Source organism: Physeter macrocephalus, chromosome 6, assembly GCF_002837175.3.
Source record: "Physeter macrocephalus isolate SW-GA chromosome 6, ASM283717v5, whole genome shotgun sequence".
Taxonomy (NCBI): Eukaryota; Metazoa; Chordata; class Mammalia; order Artiodactyla; family Physeteridae; genus Physeter; species Physeter macrocephalus.
This window is the reverse complement of record NC_041219.1, coordinates 2,820,181-2,846,536: the sequence shown is the minus strand read 5'-3', so window position 1 is coordinate 2,846,536 and position 26,356 is coordinate 2,820,181. Positions and strand designations below refer to the sequence as shown.

The following is a 26,356-nucleotide window of genomic DNA, read 5'->3' as shown; positions in this document are numbered from 1 at the left end:
ACTCCAATGGGCATCCACCCTGATGAACCTTTCAAACCTCAAGTATGGACTTGATTAAAGGAGAAAGAGAAGAATGTAGTAAACATGAAATGGGCACCATACATGTCTCTAGACCATTAGAAGTTTCACACCTCTCTGCAAAGCTGTGTGGGTTTGTCCAGAGGTCACAGTGTTATTTTCCTCTGTTGGAAGGATGACAGAGATGGGTTTGATGTATTTCATTGCCTATACTGTTTTGTTTTAGTCCATTTCAATGGAAAATGAATTTTTTAAAAAACCAAGGGAAACATTGAGTGCTCTGTGATGGTTACTAAAGCTTGGAAAAATATCGTGTAAAGTTATTGGCAGATGCTAGGAAAGTTGTATTTGCTGGTCATAACAAAGTTTTTGTTTTTGTGCCCTGTGCCTAGAACAGTTTGCTGTTCTGAAATGTAATATGAGTAAAACCGCTGGATGTTTATATTTCTCTAGTGGAATTATATCAAATCATTGAGTGGAGGTTTAAATTATGAATTAATTGTAGTGAACAGAATGTTTTGCATTCTTTGCTAGAAGCTAAGAATAATGATTGGATGAAGTCCCATTAACATTTACTGTGGACTAACTCAGACAGTGGATAAGGTATTGGTATATGTGTTTGCTTTTTCTTTCAACGATGTGTTGCGATATTAAACCATCTGTTCTTGTGCATAAACATTTTCCTGGGATTCAGATGGGATTATGGGATATGATATGGTTCTATGATTATTATGGGGTGATCAGACTGTTTATAATAAAATCTTACATTAGGCGCCTTTTAATGATCCTTAAAAAGAAATCACTCCAGGCTTCAGGTTGGTAAAACATCTCCTATTGGAGGCAAATTGTTGTTTATAAATGTTGGTATGTTCATTTTAATTATCAAACTCCTGAATTAAATATAAACTTTCTAGGTCAAGATGATATTTTTGTACTTAAATATGGACTACAGTTCATTTTGAGGATTAAGTCTAAGTAGACTCATTCCTAATGGCTTTTCATTATTATTATTTCATTATCACCAAAGGGAAATATTCCTAAGAAAAGTTATAAAGCCCAAAACTGACCACTGTGCAGGATAATAGATTTATCTATAAACTCAATAAAAGTTACATATACATGTTTAAATATGAATATATATATAAATATAAATAGCATCAGTCAGATTTCTGAACATTTCAGAGCATTCTAGGTATGAATTTGTGAGCAAAATTTTAATATTTGCAGTCTATCTAGCAAAAGATATCCTTCTGGGGGAAAAAAAAAAATTTACATTAGTGATTCTCATTCACTTTCCCACCCAGTACACTTGAGTAATATGGCAGGATCCCATGAAGAGTGGTGTCTCCTCACTGGTAAGGAGTGAAAGAATGGGTAGGAGGAGGGATCACATGTAAGTACCACTAAGGGGAGCCCCTAATTGCTTTTTTTTTTTTTTTTTTTTTTTTTTTGCGGTACGGGGGGCTCTCACCGACGCGCAGGCTCAGCGGCCATGGCTCACGGGCCCAGCCGCTCCGCGGCACGTGGGATCTTCCCGGACCGGGGCACGAACCCGCGTCCCCTGCATCGGCAGGCGGACTCTCAACCACTGCGCCACCAGGGAAGCCCCCCCTAATTGCTTTTAATACACTTTTCTGTTGGACTCCTCACTCTTCACCTCCCTCTCTTGAGAATCACAGATTGAAATAGATTTAATCCAGATGGGCAGCTTTTCAATTGCTTTCTCCAATTGCAGATTTAAAATAACTTTGCTTTAGTTTTCAAGTTTATGAGTACTTTAACACAAACATATTTTTATATCAAGATGGGGTAATATGCGTATTTTTAAATTCATTGGCTGATTCTCTTTGCTTTGCATACAAACTATACTTGCATTAATGGTTGCTATACAGTGAGACCTGTACAGTAGTGGGTGAATTGTGGATATAAAGATGTGACTATTCTATCTTCATTATTACAGCACCATCCAGTAGAAAACCAGGAGACCCTCTGGTCATATCAGATATCAAGAAAGGCAGTGTGGCACACAGGTAAGAAAGATGGATTTACAGATTCATCCCAACGTATTTCTTAATTACAGCAGAAATGACCTCTTCCACACCCAAGACAACCTTGCTAATAGGTCATGGTATTCTCAGTATTTTCCAGGCAGCCACAATTAATCGATTATATTTGACATCCCTAATGTCAATGGCTATGTAGAGATCTCCCCCGGTGTCAGTTTATTTCTGCACCCAGTGCAGACAACAATCACATGAAAATGTTTTTTAGGGTCATTCATGAGTCCAACATAGCCTCTCCTTGACTGATCATCTTCCATCCTTCATTTTTGCCGCTGAAAAACTGAAAGTGGCCCCAATGATGAGAGTCACCCCACATGGAGATAATAGCTTAGGGGAGAGTTTTGCTAGATGCCAGAATGTCCTCCTTAGTCAAGCCAAGTCCTTGAGCCTTAAACAGTGTTTATGTATCCTTTTTGGTTCATAGACCACAAAAATCAGGGAGCCTCAAACTTTCAGTTTCACAGATCAAAAATATTTTTAAGTGATTAGGAATATTGATGTAAGACTGTTAACTTTCTTTTTATTTTCCAGTTAAGGATGTAAAAAATCCCACATCTGTTATCACAGTCATTTCATTAAAGAAATATTTTAACACTCAAAAAGTAGGAAGGACATTGTATGAACTTAGGTATATAGGTATAGGCTCAGATACTGTGACAAGGAGACATAAACGGAGTGGATCCAACAAGACAGAAGTTTGTCTCTCATACAGCAGTTGGGAGGTAGACAGGCAACGCAGGGCTGGAGAAGCAGCTCTGCCGTCCTCTCCAGCTTCTCCAGTCATTGTGATTTTCCAGCCATAGAAGGGAGGTGGGGTGGTGCAGAGAGAGTCTGGGGTGTGTATCTTTAGGGGATGACCCAGAAGAAGGAAGGGAGAATGGATTCTGGGAGGCAATTAGCAATCTCGGTCACAGACATAATGCATAAAGGATGGTTCTTACCAAAACATAACCTTCCTTACAGATATGTGTGCATATACATACAGAAGCACCTGCAAGCACATATACCTTCTCATTGTTTTTCTCATTTCATGATGGAACTTTAAAAACTTTCAAGACCTGAAGCAGTCCATAAGCAGTATTAGACTCTCAGTGGCCACCTTCCAGATAGGTAACATCCAATTCACCTTTTCTCCCTACTGCAGCCATAGTGAGTTCCCCAGTGCAGGTGGAAATAGCAGAGACACCAGGACTCAGACCTCCCCTAAGTCCATCCCACCTTGACTTGCCTCACTCCCTGTATCCTCTCCTAGTATCTGGACTGCCAAGGGCCAGAAGTGGTGCAACAATCTGGAGAAGCATAAGGACACCCGGGCTGTGTAAACCTGGGCCCATTACCCGCCTTCCTGGAAACCTTAGAATTCCTGAGTGACACTTATATGGTTGTCCTGGTCTAATTGAAGAAAGCAGAAGAAAAATATTTTTTAATACTCTGCAATTTAATGCCACGGCAGCCATCCAAATTAAGACTGGAAAAGGGGGATTTGTCAATAAAATGCAGTTTTAAAAGTTGAAGAATCTTATTTCTTCTAAAGACTACCATAATGCTGCTTTGTGCTAAATGCCTCTTAAATGGCCTGGTTAAGTGCTCATCATTAATCATGCATTTGCTGTGCCTTTACTATCAGAACGGGAACCCTGGAACTTGGGGATAAATTACTTGCCATAGATAACATCAGGCTGGACAACTGTTCCATGGAAGATGCAGTTCAGATCCTCCAGCAGTGTGAAGACTTGGTGAAGCTGAAAATCCGCAAAGATGAAGATAATTCAGGTATTGATAACCTCCTTAGTTAAGACTGATTTCTCTAACTGCCCGTCTGTCACCAAAGATATTAGATCTTGGTGTTTTACATACAACAGCTGGCTAGTGACATGCAGCAGTGTTTTTTGTAGTTAAGAGGGTCTTTAAATTGGGCGTTGAGAGTGTAGTATGAGTTTTAAATAATGGTGCTTTTAAATGATATATTTAAGATATTTTCAGTATATAAACATTATAGCTATATTAAAATAACTTTAAAGATGAAAACTAAATCATCACCTGATATCACCCTAATACAATAGAACTGGTCATTTTCTAGTTACTATTATATTACGTAATTATAACCACAGTGCGTGTTCTCTTTTTTCCTTAGCTTTATAAACATGTTACCATTTTACAAACCCTTAATAGCTATCATTTTAATTTACTGCCCGTAATTTATTTACCATTCTTTTCTTCTTACTTAGATTGCTCCCAGTTGTTTTATTACTGTAGGTGGCACAATAAGCGATATGTTTATGCGTGGATATCTTTATTCAACTTTTTTTCTTTTGAATTATTTCCTTAGGAAATATTCCTAAAAGTAGGGTGACTGAGTCAAAATAAAAAGGGAATTTTTATGATTTCTGATGAGTCTTGTACCATGTTGCTTTCTAAAAGGGCTGTATCCATTGTTAGTGCTTCCAGTAATATGCGAATACAGGAGAGCAGTGCTTCTCAAACTTGAGAAGGCCTCAGAATCACCTGAAGAGCTCGTTAAAACACAGTTCCTGAGCGCTCACCCTAGGTGGGGCCTGAGACTGTCATTTCTGGCAAACTTCATCATGATGCTGCTATGGGCCAAGACCCAGCAATCTGAGTAGCCCCGCAGCAGACGCCCTTTTATCTGATTTTGATAAGAACGCAAGCTAATTGAAGAAAGTTCATGAACTGAAAGAGGCAACTAATGTGGGGATTTATAGAAAGTGACATATATCTATAACATAAACATTTAATTTAAAAATTTACCAATCTTATGGGTGAAGCCAACACTTTCTGCTGATTGTAATTACAAGTCTTTTGACTTGTTTGCCTAAGTCATACCCATAATATACAGTTTATGATTTCCAGGTTTGGTTTTTGTGTGTTGTTTTGCTTTAATCCAGTGAGAATTTAAAGAATTTAAAGCAATCTGAACGCTTACTCCATCTAGATTTTTATTTCCCCAATGTTTTCAAGTTTTTCCTCTGTGTAATTAACTGTTGATTTTTTGCCTAATAATCCCCCTTATTGAATCTTTCCAAAGCATTTGATTTTTTCATAGATCCAGTATACTCATATTTCATAGGTTATGTAAGATTCATTAAATTACGTAGTTACAATAACAAGTAAAACTGGCATAAACAGGATTGGGAATAATCATAATTGACTCTAAACTTTTAAGCTTTTGACTCAATTGGTAGCAGGAACAGAGGTACACGGGGTACTACAGAGGGAAACCTATGATTCTGGAACATTCGATGGCATTGGTCAGTATATTTTACAAAGAGGAGAGTCTTTGTAAAGGAGAGTCACAATTAATCCAGTAAATTGGTTAAAGGGAGATTGGTTAAGAGAGTTTCTACTGAATATAGTTTCATCCCAACCAATAATGAGCAGTTGTCAATGTCCTGGAATCTCCTGGAATCTAATCCTCTAGATCCAGAGTTCGTGGTCATGTCAGGCCTTGTGTTTATGATTCCTATTCAGAGTCAAAACAAGTTGGTAGTTAACATCCATCAGTACAGCTGGTAAAGATGATTATATCCAAGTATATTTTATAATGAACATTTAAAAATATGCATAGATTTCTACTAGTTATTTCCCAGGCAACTGATTTTCCACACCAACATTTGCATTTCTCTCCTAACAAGCGTGACTCAATGGCATTTTCTTTGAGGGATTTATTTAAAAAGCAGGATAAAGCCTCCAGCATCAGACTGGGTTCTGTCCTAGTAAAGAGGCAAAGCTCTGTGGAGAAACCCATTTTGCATGATTTGCCAAGCTAAGCAGATCTCAGCTACCTTCCTTGCAGAGTGAAGAAGCCAAGCCAGAGATGAATATGTATGGTGCTTGTGGTTGGCGATGTTCCCAGTTCCAAAGCCAGGCTGTGCAGACACACTGGGAGGAGTTTCAGAAACAACAACTGAGCCCTTGGAGAGCCAGATCTTACTTTCAGTTGCTTCTTTCCTTTGGCTTATTTTTCCCCTTTAGACCCTTCCCCCTACAATCCCTATGCCTAATACTATGGTAATGATCATGCTTGTTAGGTGTTTTTTTTTTTCTAATTTTAAGAGGTACAATTTTTAAAATCCTAAATCCTTCCATTGAAAACCATGCACCTACCCAAAATAAGACTGTAAATATAGGTGCAAGAGACATATTTACCCAAACCAGATTTTCTCAAGTTGTCATACTAAAATATACACCCACTTAGACACATTTTTATAACAGACCATTATTTGAAAATTATCATCTGATCATCGATTTGGAAGAATTTCAGTGTTTCTGTATCCTCTTCCCCCATGAGAATGTAAGTATAATTTGAGTAACTGAATCCTTTCTTATTCAGAGCAAAGCAAGGGGAAGGGATTATTCAAAATGTAAAACCTGGATATAGACTAGTTCAAGGCCAACTATGTAGACGTAAAGAGCACACACTTTTAAATCCAGCTCTACCACATTTGAGATGTGTCAGTTTGGGCAAGTTACTTAACCTGCCTGAGATTCAGTACCATTTTCAGTAATGTGCACAAAATAATACCCACCTCGGGCAGCTGTTGTAGCTTGTTGAGAGAGAGATTTCCTGGCACAATCAGTATTCAGTAACTGGGAACTATTTTTATTATCATTACACCCTGAAACTCCTTTCCCCACATTAGTTCTGATCCTTGGTCAAGATGTAGATGAGTGGGAAATAAGCATTATTCATGACAACAGTCACTGATTTTGGAAGTTTGATACCTTGCTTAATCTGAAATTAAGCTGGTGATTTAAATTGTTGCCATCCTTTGTCTCTGTATTTTAGAATGGTAATACTCAGTATATATTCTTCACTCCCTAAAATATTGCTTATACTAATATTGGACTTTCTGTACCAGTAGACTTCAGGAGTCTTCCAGTTCTTTCCTTAAGTGTCTGCTCCTCTCCATCCTTGGTTCTCTGATCAGTTACAGAAAGTGTATAACCATACTTGATATAACTTGGTTTCCTAAGCTAGTAATACTGCAACTGAGTTTAACAGATGTTGCTTCAAAATGTAAGCCTGTCTTCCAGCTACAATAATTTTATTGCTCTGCCTTGTACCTTAAAGGAGATGGTAAAACTATTCTCAAATGTCGTTAAAGTCTTTGTTTTTCATTCAGTCATGCCATCAGCATTTATTTAGTGTCTGTAAGGTACTAGGGACTGCCAGTTCTTAGATTAAAAAGGACACACAATCTCTGCCCTTAAATCAGTCACCATGTTATAGGAGAAACGGAAGAAAATAATCAACAGTATTATGAATGTTCTAGGCGTGTGCACAAAACGTTAAGAGAACGTGAAGGCACCCATTTGAGACTGGGGAGCTCAAGGAAATGCTTCTAACAACCTTGGTGTTGAAAGTATTTGGGAGGCGTTGTTAAAATTAACCAGAGGAAGAGTATGAGCCACAGGAAGTCAGAGAGAGTGGCACATCCTAGTAGCAGATATAGCTGAAGCAAAAAATTTGTGTAAGGACTCAGTAGTGGGTGAATAGATGGATACACTGAAGCCAGATCATTATGGTCCTTCTAACTATGTTAAAAAATTTGAACTTTACCCCAGAAGCCAATGAGGAACCATTAAAAGACAAAAAGCAGGGGAACGAGGCCAGGGTATTTGGTCTGTGACCCCTGGTTGCAGTCACTTACTGAAGTAATAAGAGGCTTTCAAGGGAGTCTGCATTAACTCTGTTTCTAGCGCTGGCTGGGGGAAGCAGTAAAATAAAATGACTAAGAACACTAGGCTGACTTCACAACTGACAAGCTGGGAAGCTTGGGAAAATTAACTTCTCTGGGCATCAGTGTCCTCATCCACAATGTCCATTGAATGCGTCCAGCGCATGGCAGTTTTAAGGATCAGGGGAGGCAATATATTGATGTTTAAGCACTCAGCGATAATGAATGGCACCAAGTAAGGCCCAGTGAATGCAGACTATCAACAGCCATTATTAGGATGCTTTTAAAATTAATTTTAGCTTCATTTTACTATGGCCAAATCTTTTGGAACACCTGGGATTGTAGGGAAACCCCCACCCACCATATTCAGTGGCCATTCTCTCTAGAGGAGCTTTTACATCTGTCATATTTCATTACCACGGGAACATAAATCGAGTAGAGCCAATTGGTGCTTGTCTGGGTCCAAGCCTCTAGAACCATGGTTGTTACCTAATCCCTAGGCCCTCAGAGATGCAAATAAGATCTATTGCTTGAAATAAGATCTATTGCCTTGACTGCATCTAGATCCAACGTAGCTGAAGAGGGGAGAGTTTGGAGATCTGAGAAAGAACCCTGAAGCAAAGGAGAGAATTTGGGGGAATTGTGGGAAGAAATACATGGAAGCTTCCAAATCTGTCCGAAATAATTTCTAAGGGTCCGCTTTGTATCACTGCCTTTGTGCCAGTCAAATATACAGACGCTAATGACCTCTCTCTTGATTTAGAGCACCTCACTTCTAATACATAACATGTTTATAGAGACTAAAAATTCAGTATTTTCCCTTCACCGGCTCTAATCTGCGTTGAGAAACGTTTCCAGGCTGCAGCTTGTCCCATCTGAAGCAAATTACCTTTTCACAATTTCAAATAGAGTCTTATGCAAATATAGCCTTATTAGTACCAGTTAAATCTGCCCTTCAAAGATTTGGGCTTTCTTTTTTATTTTTTCACTTCATCAGTGTTAAGCCGGCTAAGTAATTTGCAGCAGCTTTTTTTCCCCTCAAATCTAGGTTGAAGTAGCAGAAATGCCCCCATCAAAGCAACCAAGAATGATCCTGGCTACGCGAAGAGCAGTGGTAGGGGTTGTTTTGGCAAGAGGCTGGCTGCAAGAAGAAACTCTGATAGATATTTTTTTTAAGTACTCTTCCCTTTTTTCTGCTTTATCTCAAAGTAGTAATGATTTTCAAACTCAAGTCAGCATCACAGTCACCCAGAGGGCTTGTTAAAACACTGGTGACTGGGCCCTTCCTCCAGAGTTTCAGATTCCTACGGGTCTGGGATAGAGCTGAGAATTGGTATTTCTAACAAGTTCTTAGATACTGCTAAAATTTTTCATCCCAGAACTACATTTGAAGAAACACTGTCACAAGGCAACTAATTTGGAGACTTATAAATGATCACGTACATAAGGAAATTCAAATTCTACTCTTAAACACTCAACAACTCCTTGGAACATGACTTTGGTAAGGCCAGTAAGGTTGGCCTTACTGGCACAACAGTAAGGCAGTTGTAGAGAGTATTGTTCTAAATGGTTCATTTTCTCAGGTCTGTCCACCTCCAAGAAATGTAGCCATACTCTGTGAAATGAATTCCATCACTTTTAGTTGAAGTGAACTTTGATCGACCTGTACATTTATGCATTCCAAAGACCCTCTCCCAAATCCAAGCCTCCCAAATGCAGCTGCCATTATGGATTCAAGCCAGATAGCGTTCATTTTGTTAAATAGGCGGCACTCAAGAAGCCTGAAAATAACATTGCAGATGAGTCATGCTGCAATTTTGCATCTGTTCCGTGATCCCATTAATTTCCTTAACTAGAGCTGAGCAGAACAAACAAGTTGGCTGGCCCCCTTTCATCTCTTTTGCTAATTGCTAGTAGTGGTAAACCTTCTGTTGTGATATAGAAGCTGTTTATAATATCATTAAGATCTGTTTAGGCTCCCTTTGAAACTTCCTGGTGATCCTGCATTCTTCCTTCTCAGAACGTTTCTGTTCTGGTTCAACACTCCAGTTGCTCCTTTCTAAGCTGGACCAGCCTCAAGGAGAGAGCATCTTGGAGTGCTTCCACCTCCAAAATGGTCTGAGCGTAAATGGCAGTTATCACCTTCCTCCCAAGCTGCAGGGCCTTACAGCTGCCAGTTGGGCCGACGCCTGAGAAGGCAGATGGATTTGGAAGTGCAGCCTGCAGCTAACTCAGGCAGCCCAGGCTTTATTCTCACTCTTTGAATGAGCCTGATTGGGTCTGCATCACCTTGGAGAAGGAATCTAGACCTTGGAGTAGCCGGAAGGGTGACTCACAAAGCTAGGAACCAGTGACTGCCTGCTAACGGGCATGTGTCCTTTCGCTCATTTGTTTAGGTATTTACTGGAGTCTCCTTGGTGCCAGGCATAGTTCTAGGCTCTGGGCATGTGAACATAAGAAATCTTAATTTTCAAGGTGATCCTTTTCTACTTAAGGAGACACATAGAGCGAAAAGCATATATACTAGACCATGCATTCCCGATGGGGGCAAAAATTGGTTCTCAGGTATAAGGGAAAAGAATCTGAAAAAAATAGACACATATGTATGTATAACTGAATCACTTTGCTGTACACCTGAAACTAACACAACATTGTAAATCTACTCCACTTCAATTTAAAAAAATAAAATTTGGTTCTGAGGGAGCAAAGAATCTTAGATATTACGTTACAATAGTCTGTGCCCCTCCAAAGCTCAGCCCTACCCGACTGACTCTTATTCCCTCGTATTTAATTTCTCTCATTAGGGAGAATTTAAATTTAATTTTTCTCCTTGATGGGAGGAGAGGAGGCAATAATTTTTTTTAAAAAAGAAGCTGAGAAACACTAGAAAAATACACAGGAGCTGTAGGATCTCATAGGAAAGGTCTCTAGTCTCAGCTGAGGAACCAGGAAGGTTTCCAGAGCTATAAGACATCTGAGCCAAGTTCTAAAGGAAGAGTAGAAATTCTCCGGGGCAGGAAAGACATCTGCTTCCAGGGAGTAACACGTGCAAGGTTAAAGATGCGAGCAAAGTGTTTTTAAATGGACCACAGGTCGTTCAGTGGGGAGAGAATTAGATTGGATTGGGATGGGAAAGGATGGTGGAAGACAGAGGCTCCAGCCCTGTTCATGCCAAGGGGTTGCGCTTTATTCTTCAGATATCTGGGACCTAACGCAAAGCTTCAAGGAAGAGAGTAACATGCTCAGATTTATGCTTTCAGAATATTCTGGGAAGAAAAGAGACAGGGTTCAGTGTTGGCAGGACTGGTGAAAATAGATGTGGGAGAGAGGGACAAAGTCTGGATCCGAAGTAGGAAAACAATTTAGGAAGAGACCATTGCTGTGAACAACTGGGCAGAGCTGACATGGGGCCTTCTCAAGAGCATATGGCAGTAGGATGCTCTGGGAACACTGCCTGGTGGGCAGATGGGTCATAGGGTCTGGACGAGACAGTGTACAGGCAGCCATCATCAACTAAGAGAGTAAGGAAGCCAAACTAATTAAATGTCTCTTTACTCAAGGCATCCACATAGGGTTTTCTAAGGGAATTAATATTTTTTCTTTTTTAAAAATTACTATGAAAATATATTTGAAAATAGAGAAAGATGGTGTAATGAACCAGCCTACATCACCTAGCATCAACAGTTAGCAACTTAGAATCAGTCTTGCTTCAGATCTACTCCCACCCTAATTTCCGCACCCCACCCACACACTGAATTATTCTGAAGAAATTCCAGACATCATATCATTGCATCTTGTAAATATTATTAATGTATCCCTAAACAATACTCTTATAAAAGACTTCTAAAATACATAACTAAATATTGTCACAATTTTAAATATTAGCAATAATTCTTTTTTAAAAATTTATTTACTTATTTATTTATTTGTTTGTTTTTTTTTTTTTTTGGCTGTGTTGGGTCTTCGTTGCTGCGCGTGGGCTTTCTCTAGTTGTGGTGAACAGGGGCTACTCTTTGTTGCAGTGCGCAGGCTTCTCATTGCGGTGGCTTCTCTTGTTGCGGAGCACGGGCTCTAGGCGCACAGGCTTCAGTAGTTGTGGCTCGCGGGCTCTAGAGCGCAGGCTCAGTAGTTGTGGCGCACAGGCTTAGTTGCTCTGCGGCATGTGGGATCTTCCTGGACCAGGGCTCAAATCCGTGTCCCCTGCATTGGCAGGCGTGTTCTTAACTGTGCCACCAGGGAAGCCCCAAAATATTAGCAATAATTCTTAATCTCCTCAAATGTGTACTTAATGTTCCCATCTCCCTGGTTTTCATATACATGGGTAGATAGACAGGTTTTTAAAAAACAGTTGGTTTGAATTAGGATCCAAAAAGAAGTATTCATTGCTTTTGGTTGTAATGTCTCTTAAATTTACCCATTCTCGTTTTTGTTTCCAAGTTCTTTATTTGTTGAAGGAATCAGAAATCAACTACATTTTTGTCATAATCTAAATATAGCATCACTTCTTCATTAATATACAGCCATTTTCTTGATATGCATCTCACCACTATTTAAACTCATTGAGTCCCTAACAATTGCCTTTTGTTATTGTGACGCCTCAGCTGCCTAATTTAAAATGTTCCTACATAAAGTGGCCTGAAACCATCCTAAACCGGTTTACTCCATTTCTGGCGTTACTTTGTCATCTTAGGTGCAGGTTGCAAAACTGTCCAGAAATAACACAGGGCACTCACTCTGGGTTACCTGAAGAATGTGCTAGATGGAACCAATTTCTCCCCCTTCTCCTGGTGAATGGGACTGCACCCCAGCTCACCTTCCTATGGGCCAGTGGTTGTTTTCGTCTAGACTAAAGTTTCAGCTGAAGCTTCCCACAGCTTCCTGGGTTCTGGGCAGCTGAGTTCCATGTACTTGGTAACTGCCATTTCCCAAAACTCCCATAAAGAGCTGATGGCCACATGCAGAATGCTTGGTGCTCATTGACAAGGCAGTGCTCGCACTTGCCCTGTAAGGGAGAACGGCAATAAAAGGGCAGGGTCTTCCCACTGGCACACACACCCACGCTGAATGGCCACCAGAGTGCCCAGCGGTAACTAACACTTAACTATATCAAGGTTTACTAATCAAATGACTCACCTAGAATTTTATGCAGAATATAGTTGGTGGCACAGACTGCAAAATAGTGTAATCTGTCCAGTAATACCCTATTCATTTATGTCAAAGCCAGTTCTGACAGGGGATGATATATCACAGTGTAGAAAAAGTTAGAGTTTTGACCGTCCCTCCATTTTTGGTTACTCTGCATCCTGGTGCTTCTCTCAGCAGCTCTTGGCAGCCCACAACTAAAGTAGAACCCTGGAAGAAGTGTGTAAACCATGAAACAGAGCCATTGAAGCCTTGATGTGGAGGATTCTCAGCTGCCAGTATAAATTTGAGTCTAAGGTTGAAGATGTTTATACCCTAGGATGTTGATTTAAGCATTCCAGTGTGTGGTCGATGGTCTTTATTCTCTATGTATGGAGCTTCTTCTTCCTCCACTGAGGGAGTGGAGGCAATGGGTACGTCCCAGAGCTCCCAATCTGTGGCCAGAAGTGAAGTAAGTGCTGGCAGGAAAGGACACATCGCTTCCTACATTTCTCTGTAGACATTTCATTTTATATTCATTATAATTCTTCACTGCACACACAGATAATTGAATTGTTAATTCAAGCTTTTCTATTCCTCCTTAGTTTAGGGTCTCATGTCATAAATGAACAGCTGCTCATTGCAGAAATGTGACTGTATTAATGCTTCTCCAGGATCCAGCCTGACTATAAAAGCTGACTGTTTTGTTCAAGTATCTACTGGACCATTTCATTGTATCCTTAGGTACAGCAATGAACAACTCCTTAACCACTCACAGCTCCCAGGCCCAAGGAATAAAGCAAGAAATGCTCAAGAACTTTCAGCATGTCACAAGCAAATAAAACCCTTTGAATTCTGAGACTTCATATTTACAACTTTGATGCAGTCAAAATGCCCAACCATGCGAAAGGTGTCCCATGACATCTTGCAAGCCAATGCTTTAGGCAGACCACACTCACAAATGTTTTCCTTCATAGGAACATTAAATGGTGAAACTTAGCTCAGGAGAGTGTGGCAACCCGGCATGTGCTACCGAAATGTAACTTACGTGGCTCCTAGTCTCAAGAACAGCGGAGAGATAATCATTCAAACGTCTGTTTTACTATCTGTGTATTTGTGAATAAGATTCACAGATTTTGTGAATAAGATTCACATTTTAAGACACAGAGGAACAATAGGTAAGGGATTCCAGATTTCCAAGCCCCACTTAACCATGCATATATTAAAGTTTGCTCCAACCGTGAGTTAAATCAGCTTTTCTATATTGAGAGTTAGCTTGCTTGTAAAGCCTGAAAATAGGAATTGCGGAGCCCAGTCTCTTTGTTTACCGCGTGACTCTCTCCACCCATATCGCCTCCTCAGCGTTGTGTTCAGTCCACGGATATTCGTGGCACACTCACAAAATGCTGGGCAAGCACTGTGCTAGGCAGGGACATTGTCTAAAGGGCCCGCAGTGCCGGCTGGGTAGCTCGCTCACAGATTTAAAACATAAGTCATCAGGCAGAGAACCCCTTACCTGACACTGATAACAACTACATCCTTGTATTAGAATGGTATATCCTACTAAGGAAATGCTACTTCCCAAAATAATTATTTTCTGAGACACAGTGCTTTGATGATGATGTTTTGAATTTCTTATTTTATGTATGAATATATGTGTCTTTTTACTCTGCTTCTTCGGAAGAAACCAATTACGACTCGTTGGCCTTTATTGCAGATGAGCAAGAAAGTTCCGGAGCAATTATTTACACCGTGGAGCTGAAGCGCTATGGGGGGCCCCTTGGCATCACGATTTCAGGAACTGAAGAGCCTTTTGATCCTATAATCATTTCAAGCCTCACTAAAGGAGGGTTAGCTGAAAGGTAACATTCGAAGCAACTGCTACAATTACCTGTCTGAAATGGGTTTCCCTCCTCACAGCCACATAAAAACATGCTCCCCCCCTCTCCTGCTTGGTTATCTGTTGACTTTTTCAACCCTGCACAAAGGATTGCTTTTAGAGCTTGAAAACTCTGAGGCAGAGCTCTGACTTGATTTTGAGGGGCATGTTATAGGCAGTTAAAAGTGTCCTGGGCTTAGCATTGATTTTAGTCTCCAGAAATGTGTAAACTGACCACAGTTGACTAGAGGTAAAGTTATATTGTGTCCATTTTGAGAGGAGGAGACTAAAGTTCAAGGAGGCTAAAAGGCTTGTCCAGTTCAATTCAGCAAACATTTCCTGAGCCTCTGTTACCTGATAGGTACCGGGCTTAGCTGCTGAGAGGATGACAGAAGCTTCCTCTTCAAAGATTTCAGGAAACAGTGCAGTGACTTAATAACATCTTGAAATTTGGAATACCCATTTGTTCCTTCGACAATTTGTTTCCATTGGCATGCACCCCACCCCCATTATACTGTATTTCTTGCCAAGACATGTTGTAGGACATATTCCAAACCCCATAACCCCATCTGTCCTCCAGTAACCTAGCTCAGGAGTGCACACACACTGTTCATGCTGACACTTGAAGACACTGGTTTGCAAAACAGAGATATAGCATCACAGAATTTTGGAGCTGCAAGGTACCTTAGAAATCAGCTCATCCAACATCCTCATCTGTCAGGTGAGGGCACCGAGGCAGCTCAAAAAATGCTGCCCTGTTGGAATGTCTTATTCTGATATTAACAGAGACACCTATGATACGGTATTCTTCAGGTGTCCCCCTGTCCTAGGTTTCTCTGTTAGACAATGAGGAAAAGGTTAATATTGATCTGATTCAGCAACCTCCTGGTCAGGCGTTCTATGGCTTACAGCATGGCTCTTTCATAAACTGGAGACTGTTGGTTCTTTTGGGTTTTTTTGTTTTGGCCATGCCGTCACACAGTTGTGGGATCTTAGTTCCCCGACCAGGGATTGAACCCAGGCCACGTTAGTGAAAGCACCAAGTCCTAACCACTGGACCGCCAGGGCACTCCCCAGAGACTCTTTATGGAAGAATGAACTGATCTCTTTTTTTTTTTTTTTTTTAAGGAAAAAAAATTCCTTCAGAGTAGATGCATTGGTAGACTTGTTAGGCAGCCCCTCATAATCTGTGTGACCCAGTGTCACCTCCGTTGCCGCACTTGCTGCTGCCCAGCACCGCTGCCCAATGACCCCAAAGCAACTTGGGGTCGGACCACTCAGTCACAAGCAGTCTGTGAGCTGGGCTTCCTTCGCTCAGGATATTTCAAGTGAGCCAGCACCCCAGAGGCTAGCACATGGGATTCCCACTCTACATCCTTCAACCCAGGTGGAGAGATCTGAGTGTTTAAACCTTTCCTGAGTTTGACTGCTGTGAGTCTGCTCCTACCCCATTCTGTGCTTCCAAACAAAGATAGATATGGTCAACATCAGAATCGTAAATTCCAGTCTGCTGGTTCAGAATCGGGTGAGAATGGGACGAGAAGGGAAAAGATCAAAGGTTTATCTATTGATCAATAAATTAATTTTCTTTTTCCACATTTCAAGCAGGATGTTAAGCCCGTTTACATGTGTTTTCCTATTTAGCCCTCAGAGCTTCCCTGTGAGATGACTATCCCCATTCTAGTGATGAGGAAACTGACACCTAGAGAGGTGAAAATAAGGTGCCCAGGTCACACAGCTGGTAGGTGACAGAGTTGGATTCAAATTGATTCCTGGGAATTCCCTGGCAGTCCAGTGGTTAGGACTCCACGCTTCCACTGCAGGGGACACAGGTTCGATCCCTGGTCGGGGAACTGAGCTCCTGCAGGTCGCGCAGTGCGGCAAAAAAAAAAAACCTGATTCCTGAGTTCAGCCTTCTTCAATTCTTGGAATCACCACTGGGGGGTGGCGGGGGGCCTGCCACACCAGGGTCTTGTGTCTAAGCCTTGCTTCCGGTAAGCTGGGATGCTGTGTTCAACACTTCTAAGTCTGTAGAAAGAAGGACTGCTCCGTGCTAAACATCACTACAGTGATTGTCCCACTTTGTTCGTTTCCTTGGGATTTTTAAGAGGGTTATCAAATGACTCAGCTTTCTTGGAATTTAAACAGCCCACAAGTCCATTTTAAAAACTAATTAAAACATTTTTTCTGATTTTATTTGAAACTAAAAAGTAATTCACAACAGACGCAGTTATCTTGTAACATTGCTCAGGAGAAGGCAAGGAGTGACTTCTAGAGACCCTTGCCAAGTCTTTATTATTATGAATAAATAAAGTATATCAGGGAATTTATATTCAGTAGCATTCGGGGATTATTTCTACCTTTCCTATTATTATTTGGTGTTTCAGAACTGGCGCGATCCACATAGGAGACCGAATCCTAGCCATCAATAGCAGCAGCTTGAAAGGGAAGCCTCTGAGTGAAGCCATCCATTTGTTACAGATGGCAGGAGAGACTGTCACCTTGAAAATTAAGAAGCAGACAGATGGTGAGTGGGTTGAAAGCCACAATTAAGGATTTGCAGTGCATTTCTTTCCCTTAAAGAATGTGCAAATGTCTCCGTGTTTGTTTCTCGGGAAATACACAGCCAGGGAGTGTTGGCATGTCTTTGTATTTAAATTTTCTGTGGTACTTAAGCTCCTTTTCTGTCTTTAAAGCCCAGTCAGCATCAAGTCCCAAGAAGTTCCCCATTGCCAGCCACCTGAGTGACCTGGGAGATGTGGAGGACCCGTCTCCAGCACAGAAGCCAGGCAAACTCACCGATACGTACCCCTCCACTGTGCCCAGCGTGGACAGTGCCGTGGACTCGTGGGATGGCTCAGGAATAGAAGGCAGCTACGGGAGTCAAGGTATGTCCTAGCCGTGGGGTACAGGAAATTTGTCATTGGTGAAGCTGAGGTTTCTCAAAGATCCACCTTCTGCCCCATGAAAAGAATATCTTTATTTTACTTGTGTCTGCATCAATGTAACCATAGTGAACACATTGAATATGGTGGCCTTTCATCTCCTCCTCCTTAATGCTAATAAGTTGTGAACATCTATCCAACACTAGCAGGACCCCGTTAGACCTACTGCCGTCCAAGTGTTGGATCCAGAGCTTGTCCTTCGAGCACAGTTTAATATGAGGCAAACCACACAATAAATTGGGTCACTGAAGACCGGCCCCATTGTCTTACTTTTTTAGCAAGCTTTCCACAAAGATGGAATGAGGAGGGTAGGGGATGTGCAAAGAGATGAGCCAAAGATTTGTGACCCCATTTATTCCTGCCTCTTCCCGACTTTTCATGGAAACGTGTAGGGGTTTCCCCCAATACTCATCATTAGAGAGTTGTAATCATAGTATATTAAAGTATATTGTAGTTCTTTCTTCACAAACATCATCTTCATGGGACGAAGTATAACCTACATGAAAAGGTAAACCTCACTAACACAATATAAACACACAAAAAGTATTAGACTGAAGACAAGAGTATAAACTAAATGCTTCTTTTAAAAATAGGTTTCCTTGGGCTTCCCTGGTGGCGCAGTGGTTGAGAGTCCGCCTGCCGATGCAGGGGACGCGGGTTCATGCCCCGGTCCGGGAAGATCCCAAATTCCGCGGAGCGGCTGGGCCCGTGAGCCATGGCCGCTGAGCCTGCGCGTCCGGAGCCTGTGCTCCGCAAAGGGAGAGGCCACAACAGTGAGAGGCCCGTGTACCGAAAAAAAAAAAAAAAAAAAAAAAAAGTTTCCTTCTGAAAGATACTTAGTATCCAAAGAGAAGTGTGTCAAAAATTCTATTTCTCCTTATCTGAGCCTTACCTTCTCTCTAACACCCTGTATAAAGTCCAGCCTCGGAATCCCTTTTCTGCTCTTGGTTTAAGTCAGAGAATAAAATACATGAACAGTTTGGAGAACATGTGTTCGGGCGGGAGGGTTGCTTTGTAATAACTTAGGTGACCACTTTTGAGGAGGGTCTGTATCCAGTTTGCTCTCTTCCTGGTTCTAGTTTTTTTCTCTCAGCCTGCCTCTGCCTATGTCACTTTCTGTTAAATCCCAAGAAGGATGGACAAAAATGAAAAGAAATGATATTTCAAAGTTATCAAGTCATTACTTGTTAGAGATGATATTGGAGTTTGGTGGAGAAAATATTTTGGTTTTCTTTTTGTTGTTTTGTTTTTTAAAAAAACAAGAAAATTTTATTTAATTTTTAAAGAAAATTTGATTTTACTGGTTTATTCTTATTCAAGACACTATATATTTTAACAGCTTTTTTGAGATATAATTTACATAACATAAAGTTCACTGTTTTAAATGCACAATTCAGTGCTTTTTTAGTATATGTACAGAGTTGTACAACCATTACCATAATCTATTATAGAACATTTAGTGACCCCAAAAAGAAACACCATACACATTAGCACACACCCACCCTCTCCACCCAAACCCTAGGTAACCACTAATCTACTTTCTGTCTCTATAGATTTGCCTATTCTGGACGTTTCATATAAGTGGAATAGTATAATATGTGGCCTTTTGTGACTGGCTTCTTTCACTTAGCATAATATTTTTAAGTTCATCCATGTTGCAGCATGTATCAGTACATCATTTATTTTTATGGCTCAGTAATATTCCGTTGTATGAATAAACAGGTGGAGAAAATATTTTGAACACCCAAAAGAGGATTGGGACTTTCATTTATCTGGCAAGTAGTTTTTTCCAAGTCCAAATACCTTGTGACAAGTTAGCTATGCCACCAAATAACAGCTATTTTCATTGCCAGGGAGTTGATAAACTCCCAGAGGACACTCTGGATAAAGGACCCAAGTCCAATTCTATCAGCGTAGGCTGAGGTTTATTTCTTAATGTGTTTGTTTATTGTTGATTTACTACTGTGGGAACTTTCTTGTTACACAGATTTTGGTGAACTATTGATTATAATGAGTTCTGCCCCTAAGTGATATGTGAGAACTTTGCTACTCTATCCTCTTACACAATAAGATCAGGCCCATGATTAGCACATTGAATATAAGGCCTATCCCTCATTTATAAAAGATGAAGAACCATTTATTATTTATGAAGGATTTTGAAAATTTGAAATCCTAGACAGGGAATAGTAGTCATAATTATTGGTATGATAAGTTTGGCATTTATTAATTAAAAATCATTATGAGTTTGAAGAGAGGTTAGAGAGATATAGAGAAAATGGCAATTGGGATAGAATTGACATCCTCCAAGGTGATGAAAAATTGGTAATAATACCTTGTATTTGTAAAACTAGAGTTTACAAAGCACTTTTACATAACTCAAGTGATTCCCGTAAGGAACCCGGAAGCTGAAATCACAGGATTTCGGTATTGGGAGAGAATTTGAAGTCAGCTAGTCTGGCGTCCAGTGCAGCTCTTGATGTCCTGTCCAGCCTGGCTGCCCGCCGTCATGCTGCACAGCCTAGAGCGCCCAGAGTGACAAGTTGCTGCCTCACTGCTAAGGCAGCTCTCCCCGCTCCCCGTACTTAGTTCTGACGGCTTGGAGTGCTCCCTTGTATTGAGCTGAAATCTGTCAGCCTGTAGCTTCTGCCTATTTGTTCTAGTTCTAACCTCAAGGTCATTCCGAAGTAAAGCCTCCTCGACAGTTGACAGCCCTTCAGCTGCTCAAAAACAGCTCTCATGCCTCTCTTGAGACTTTCTTTCTCTAAGCAGAGTAGCCCCAGTTCCTTTCACTGTTTCTCACAGAACTTACTTTTGAGTGTTTTTGTCATCCTGGGGGCCTCTCTTCTGAATACGTTCAAGTTTAACTCTATACAAGTGTAGCACTCAGAAAGGAAAATCATACTATAGTATGGCAGCCCGGAGCAACTCAAGCCTGCCACCTTCATCATTGGAAATTGTAGAACCCATCGGTGCAGGCTACCTCACCATAAGAATTTTGGTGGGGAGAAAAAAAGAATTTTGGTGGGCACGTCCTAGTCACTCATTTTGATCTTATTGTTTACCAAGATCTCAAAGTCTGTCTTTTTCCCCTTTATTGTGATATTGGGTTAAACCAGATCTCTCCAGATAGTGCTTGTGAAGTTGACTTTTTTTTAAAATAAATTTATTTAATTTTATTTATTTATTTTTGGCTGTGTTGGGCCTTCGTTGCTGCATGCGGGCTTTCCCTAGTTGCGGCGAGCGGGGGCTACTCTTCGTTGCGGTGCGTGGACTTCTCATCGCAGTGGCTTCTCTTGTTGCGGGGCACGGGCTCTAGGCGTGCGGGCTTCAGTAGTTGTGGCTCGCGGTCTCTAGAGCGCAGGCTCAGTAGTTGTGGTGCACAGGCTTAGTTGCTCCGCGGCATGTGGGATCTGGTCAATCAATACAAGAGGAGACTGACAAATTGATGGTAGCTGGACTGTCATACTCATGGACGGTGAGGCTCTTGTGACGCCTGTAATTCTTGACTCTTAAGTCAGGCAGTCTGATCCTGTCATATATATTCTTTGGATAGTTCTCTCTTTTGAGTTTATTTTTTCAACTTTATTGAGGTGTAATTGACAAAATTATATGTAAAGTATACAATGTAATAAGATTTGGTATACATATATATTGTGAAATGATTACCACCAAGTTGATTACTACATCTCTCACCTCGTATAGTTACCATTTATGTGTGTGTGTGTGTTTGGTGAGAAGGCTTAAGGTCTCCTTTCTTAGCATCATGTATAAAATACAGTACTAGTAACTATCATCACCAGGCTGTGCATTACATCCCCAGAACTTATTCATCTTATAAGTGAAAGTTTGCACCCTTAGACCCACATCTCTCATCTCCTGCTCCCCAGCCCCTGACAACCACATACTACTCTCTGTTTCTATGAGTCTGACTCTATTTTTACGTTCCACAGATAAGTGGACTTACATAGTATTTGTCTTTTTCTCTCTGGCTTATTTTAGCATTATGTCCTCCAGGTTCATCCGTGTTGTTGCAAATGGCAGGATTTCCTTCATTTTTATGGCTAAAGCATTTCCCTTGTGTATATATATATCCCACACTTTATCCATTCATCCATTGGCAGACACTTAGGTTGTTTCCATATCTTGGCTCTTGTGAATAATGATCCAATGACATAGGAGTAAAGCCATCTCTTCAATACAGATTTTATTTCCTTCTGATATACACCCCAAAGTGGGATTGCTGGATCCTTTTTGAGGTCATTATGATCATTTGTATTCTCTCAGAAAAAAGAAAACAACTCCATTTCATCCAGGTTTTCAAATATATTTGCATATAATTATATAATCACTTATTTGATTCTTGTAATTTTCTTGGTTTCTATAATTATATCCCAAGTATGGTTCTATATTTGATGTATTTGCCCTTTTTTTTTTTTTTACAAAGAACTAACTCTTGCATGTATTTAATTCCATTCTGATTTTTTTTAAATAAATTTTTGCTTTTAATTTGATTAACTTTGTTCTTCTTAGATTTTGTTCTGTTTATGACTTGAATGCATAATTCATTTATTTCCATTCTTCCTTATAGTTTTCATAAAAGGTGACGGTGATTGATCAAAAAGACACCAACGGGGCTTCCCTGGTGGCGCAGTGGTTGAGAGCCCGCCTGCCGATGCAGGAGACGCGGGTTCGTGCCCCGGTCCGGGAGGATCCCACATGCCGCGGAGCGGCTGGGCCCGTGGGCCGTGGCCGCTGGGCCTGCGCGTCCGGAGCCTGTGCTCCTCAACGGGAGAGGCCACAGCAGTGAGAGGCCCGCGTACCGGAAAAAAAAAAAGACACCAACATGTACAGAGTCCAGCTTTCCTTGAACGTAGTTAGGTAACACAACGTAGTACGTACAAAGAGTAGCACAGAGCAGGAGACTCAGCAGGATTTTCTCCATTGGGGGAGGGTTATTTTTCTCTTCCATTTCTTTTCTGATCTCTACAAGCTCATGTTTCGTCTCCGTCTATGATTTTGCCTTGCCCAGTTTTCCTTGAGCTCTCATATCTCTGATCTCTTGTTTTATAGAGATGTGTATTTTTTTAAATTTTGTTGCGGTATATTTGGTCACAGTCATCATTTGCTCCATGGCAGTCTTTTTCTCATGAGTATCCTTCATCTGTTATGGCTTTGTTTTTCTGTGCCTTCTCTCCTTTGTTTAAATATTAACTTGGTATATGTCTTATGCCAGTTACTTTTAAATTACTGCTTATGTTTAAATGAGATGACTTTTTCCTAAATTGGAAGGGCGCAAAATTTACCCCCAGTTCACGGTACCTGTGATGAGTGCATTCTTCCTCAGCCAGCAGAGGGCAGCAACTGCAGGCTGCCACCAATGTAGAATTCCTCTCTGCCAGCCTGGCTCACTGGGAGATTGCTTCATGCAGTCTGTGGCATGTCTGGAGGTATCTCTCAGCCCACCTCCCTGGCTTTTCCCTGGTGCCAAACTGGGTCTAGGGCACTTCCTGCCACCAGTCAATGCAATCCATTCTAGTGTTCCAAACAAAGCATTATTGTTTTGCCTTATGCCATGGCCCCGGCTTTGGAGGACTGGGCCTTCTCCAATATCTCTGGTCAGAGGTGTCTCCTCTTGGCTTCTTAGCACCACACCCCCTTTGTCTTTCACGGGATTTGGTAACTTTCCCCGTGTATTATGGTTCAGTATTCTAGTTTTGCTGAAGATGGACTCTACATTCTGTTCTTTGTTTTGAGGTGATTTCTAAGAGAAGTAGATCTATCTTTGCTCTGCCATTTTGAAGCCACAGTCTCCTCTAAATGTGTTGAATATTTCTTGGCAGCAACAATGACAAATAGTTACACAAATGTATGATTTGATTTTCTCATTCTTAGCAAAATTGGGGCTTTAGGAAATAAATTTGGCAGGAAATTATCTGGCTCGCTCTCCTGTGCTAAAATTGGCTTTCAAAAATAAAAGTAACGGCAGGAGCTACAATCTCAAAATTGTAGAGTTGAAGATTGATTTTCAAAACCATTCTCTGATTTTAAACTTTATGAATAAGAACCAGCATCACTTTTCTAAATTAATAGTGAATGTGAATTAAGAGCTACAAATGGAAGATATTTATCTGCACCATATTGTGGTACTAAAACCAATATTGAGCATCCAAATTTTACAAATATCTGAGGTGTAGTTACCCTAAAAATAAAAATTATTATACCAAGAGTCCATCAGCTTTCAGAAGTACCTATATTTGTGAAGACCTATTTTTTCATCATGCAACTGAATAAAAATTAAACATTACTCTCAGTGAAAGGAATCTAGACTGAATTTTACACCTTGTGTTAGTTTTCTTGGCCTGCTGTAACAAAATACCACAGACTGGTGGCTTCAACAACAGAAATTCATTTTCTCATTGGGAGGCTAGAAGTCCTTGATCAGGTGTTGGCAGATTTCGTTTCTTCTGAAGCCCCTCTCTCCTTGGTCTGCAGACGGCCACCTTCTCACTGTGTCCTCACATGGCCTTTCTTCTGTGTACCCGCATCCCTGGCGTTTTGTGTGTGTCCACATTTCCTCTTCTTATAAGGACACCCATCTGATGGGACCACAGCCCCACCCTATGACCTCATTTAACTTTAATTACCTCTTTAAAAACCCTATTTCCAAACAGAGTCACATTAGGGGTTAGGGCATCAACTTATGAGTTGGGGGGTGACACAAGTCAATTCATAACATCCCTCACATTATTATACAAAATATAAGACCAGATACTGAAACCTAGATGTGAAAGAAAGAAAGAAGGAAGGGAGGGAGGGAAGGAGAAAGGGAGAAAGGGAAAGGAGGGAGAAAAAGAGAAAAATGAAAAGGTTTCCAGTTCTAAATAAGAAGAGTAACTACTTAGGAAATACATTTTTTAATTACTTCTATCTTTCAATTTTTTAATCAATTTAGAATTTTAAATCTAGTTTACAGTATCATACCTGTTAATTTTATGTGCTTATTTACATCATCACTCAGTAAAAACAAAGTCTAATTATATTTCTGGCAATTGATTTTTCTGGCACCTGGGCTGCCTCATTTATTTTATTCTTTCCATGGCTTTTAAGTTTGACTCCTAGTGTAAAGGGATATTCCTCAGGGCCTGGTAACGTCTTCTCAACTGTGGCAACCAACTTGCCTTTACCCAAACCTAATTTCCCTCAGATATTACCTATTTTAAATTATGCTGTCATCATCCACCTGCATCAGTTAGGGATTGGATTCACCTATGTATAAAAGAAAATACAGAGGATGGTGTTTAAACAAGATAGAGGCTTATTTTTCTCCCACTGTAGGGAAGAGCCTGAGGAGGCAGGTAGCCCCACTGTGTTATCAGGACCCAGGCATCCTCCTACTTTCTACTAGCTTCACATCTCATGTCTCTCCATTCATTGCCATTGCCTTTGTTATAAACCCTTCATCAGGTCTGAAATATTTACTTCCTCATTCATCTTACTTTGAGCAGCTTACCATTCCACAGTTACTATCAATGACCTTTAGAAAACTTAATCAAACAATGCCACTCCCTTTAAAAAAAAAAACAAACTCTTTTGATAGTTCTATCTTGCTGTTGGATGAAGCCAAACGTCCTTAGTTTAAAACACAGAGTTCTTTGTAATCCAGTCCCCAACTGCTTTGTCGATCTCATCTCCTGACACTTCCCCACAGTACCTTTTACTCCTCATCCTGAACTTCTCTCTCTTCTCTAAGCAAGCTTTGGTCTTTGGTACCTTGATAGCGCTAAGTGTTTTGATGTTAATCAGTCCCTGCCTTTATCAATTCTAAATATGTTGGGAAATAGAAATTGGAGTCAGCAATGGATTAAAATATCAACATCTTAATTTTTTTTTTTGACAGAGTCGGGGGGTTGTTAGAAAATCTGGATTGAATGTACACCCAGAGTCAGGATTGTTATTTCCCTACCCCAACCCAGGTCTGATGTTGGGACTTAAGTAAGGGGAAAGTCAGATCTACAAAGCAAACTCTAACCCCAGCATATCAGTTGGATTTGACTTAGCTGAACAGAACTAAAAACCCTAATATTGCAGTGACTTAAATCAAAAAGGAGTAGGCATTTCAGAACTAGTATATAATTCAACATCAAGGACCCATGCTCTTAAGTGTTTCTTCTCTATTATGCTTAGCACTTGCCTTCCATCCTTGGGTTTATCACATCGTCCAAGATAGTTATTGGGGCTCCAACCATTTCATCTACATTCCGGGCGGGCAACAGGAAAGAGAGTTGTAAGGAGCCTTTCCGGAAGTTTTGTTTACATGTCATTGGCCAGAACTTTCTACATAATTAAACTAACACAACTTCAAGGGACGCTAGGAAATATAGTCTTATCCTGAGCAGTAATATGTCCACCCTCAAAACTGTTATTCTAGTAAAAAGATGAAGATAAGAATGGATGTTTTGATAGGCAATTAGTAGTCTGCCACAGTCAGCTAACTGTGCAGTCTTGGCCTCCTGCCTCCTTTGAGTTCAGTGGGACCCAGGAGTGGGACCCAGGTTTGCTTACCTCATGGTGCAGCAGCAGTGGGAGAGAATGGGTCTGGAGAGAGCCAAGCAGGGCCCAAGGGTACATTCC

The 26,356-nt window shown here is 40.7% G+C and overlaps 1 protein-coding gene across 3 annotated transcripts in view; it reads left to right on the top strand.

The window, feature by feature from the left end:
- The window catches only part of GRIP1 (glutamate receptor interacting protein 1), a 481,467-nt gene that overhangs the window by 418,468 nt on the left and 36,643 nt on the right, over positions 1-26,356 (top strand). For all 3 annotated transcript variants that reach the window (XM_055085186.1, XM_024122731.3, XM_055085185.1), the window contains 5 exons: positions 1,979-2,048; positions 3,709-3,854; positions 14,619-14,763; positions 17,168-17,307; positions 17,477-17,668. In XM_055085186.1, coding sequence (XP_054941161.1) covers positions 1,979-2,048; positions 3,709-3,854; positions 14,619-14,763; positions 17,168-17,307; positions 17,477-17,668 — 693 coding nt within the window. The remainder of the gene's footprint in view (positions 1-1,978; positions 2,049-3,708; positions 3,855-14,618; positions 14,764-17,167; positions 17,308-17,476; positions 17,669-26,356) is intronic.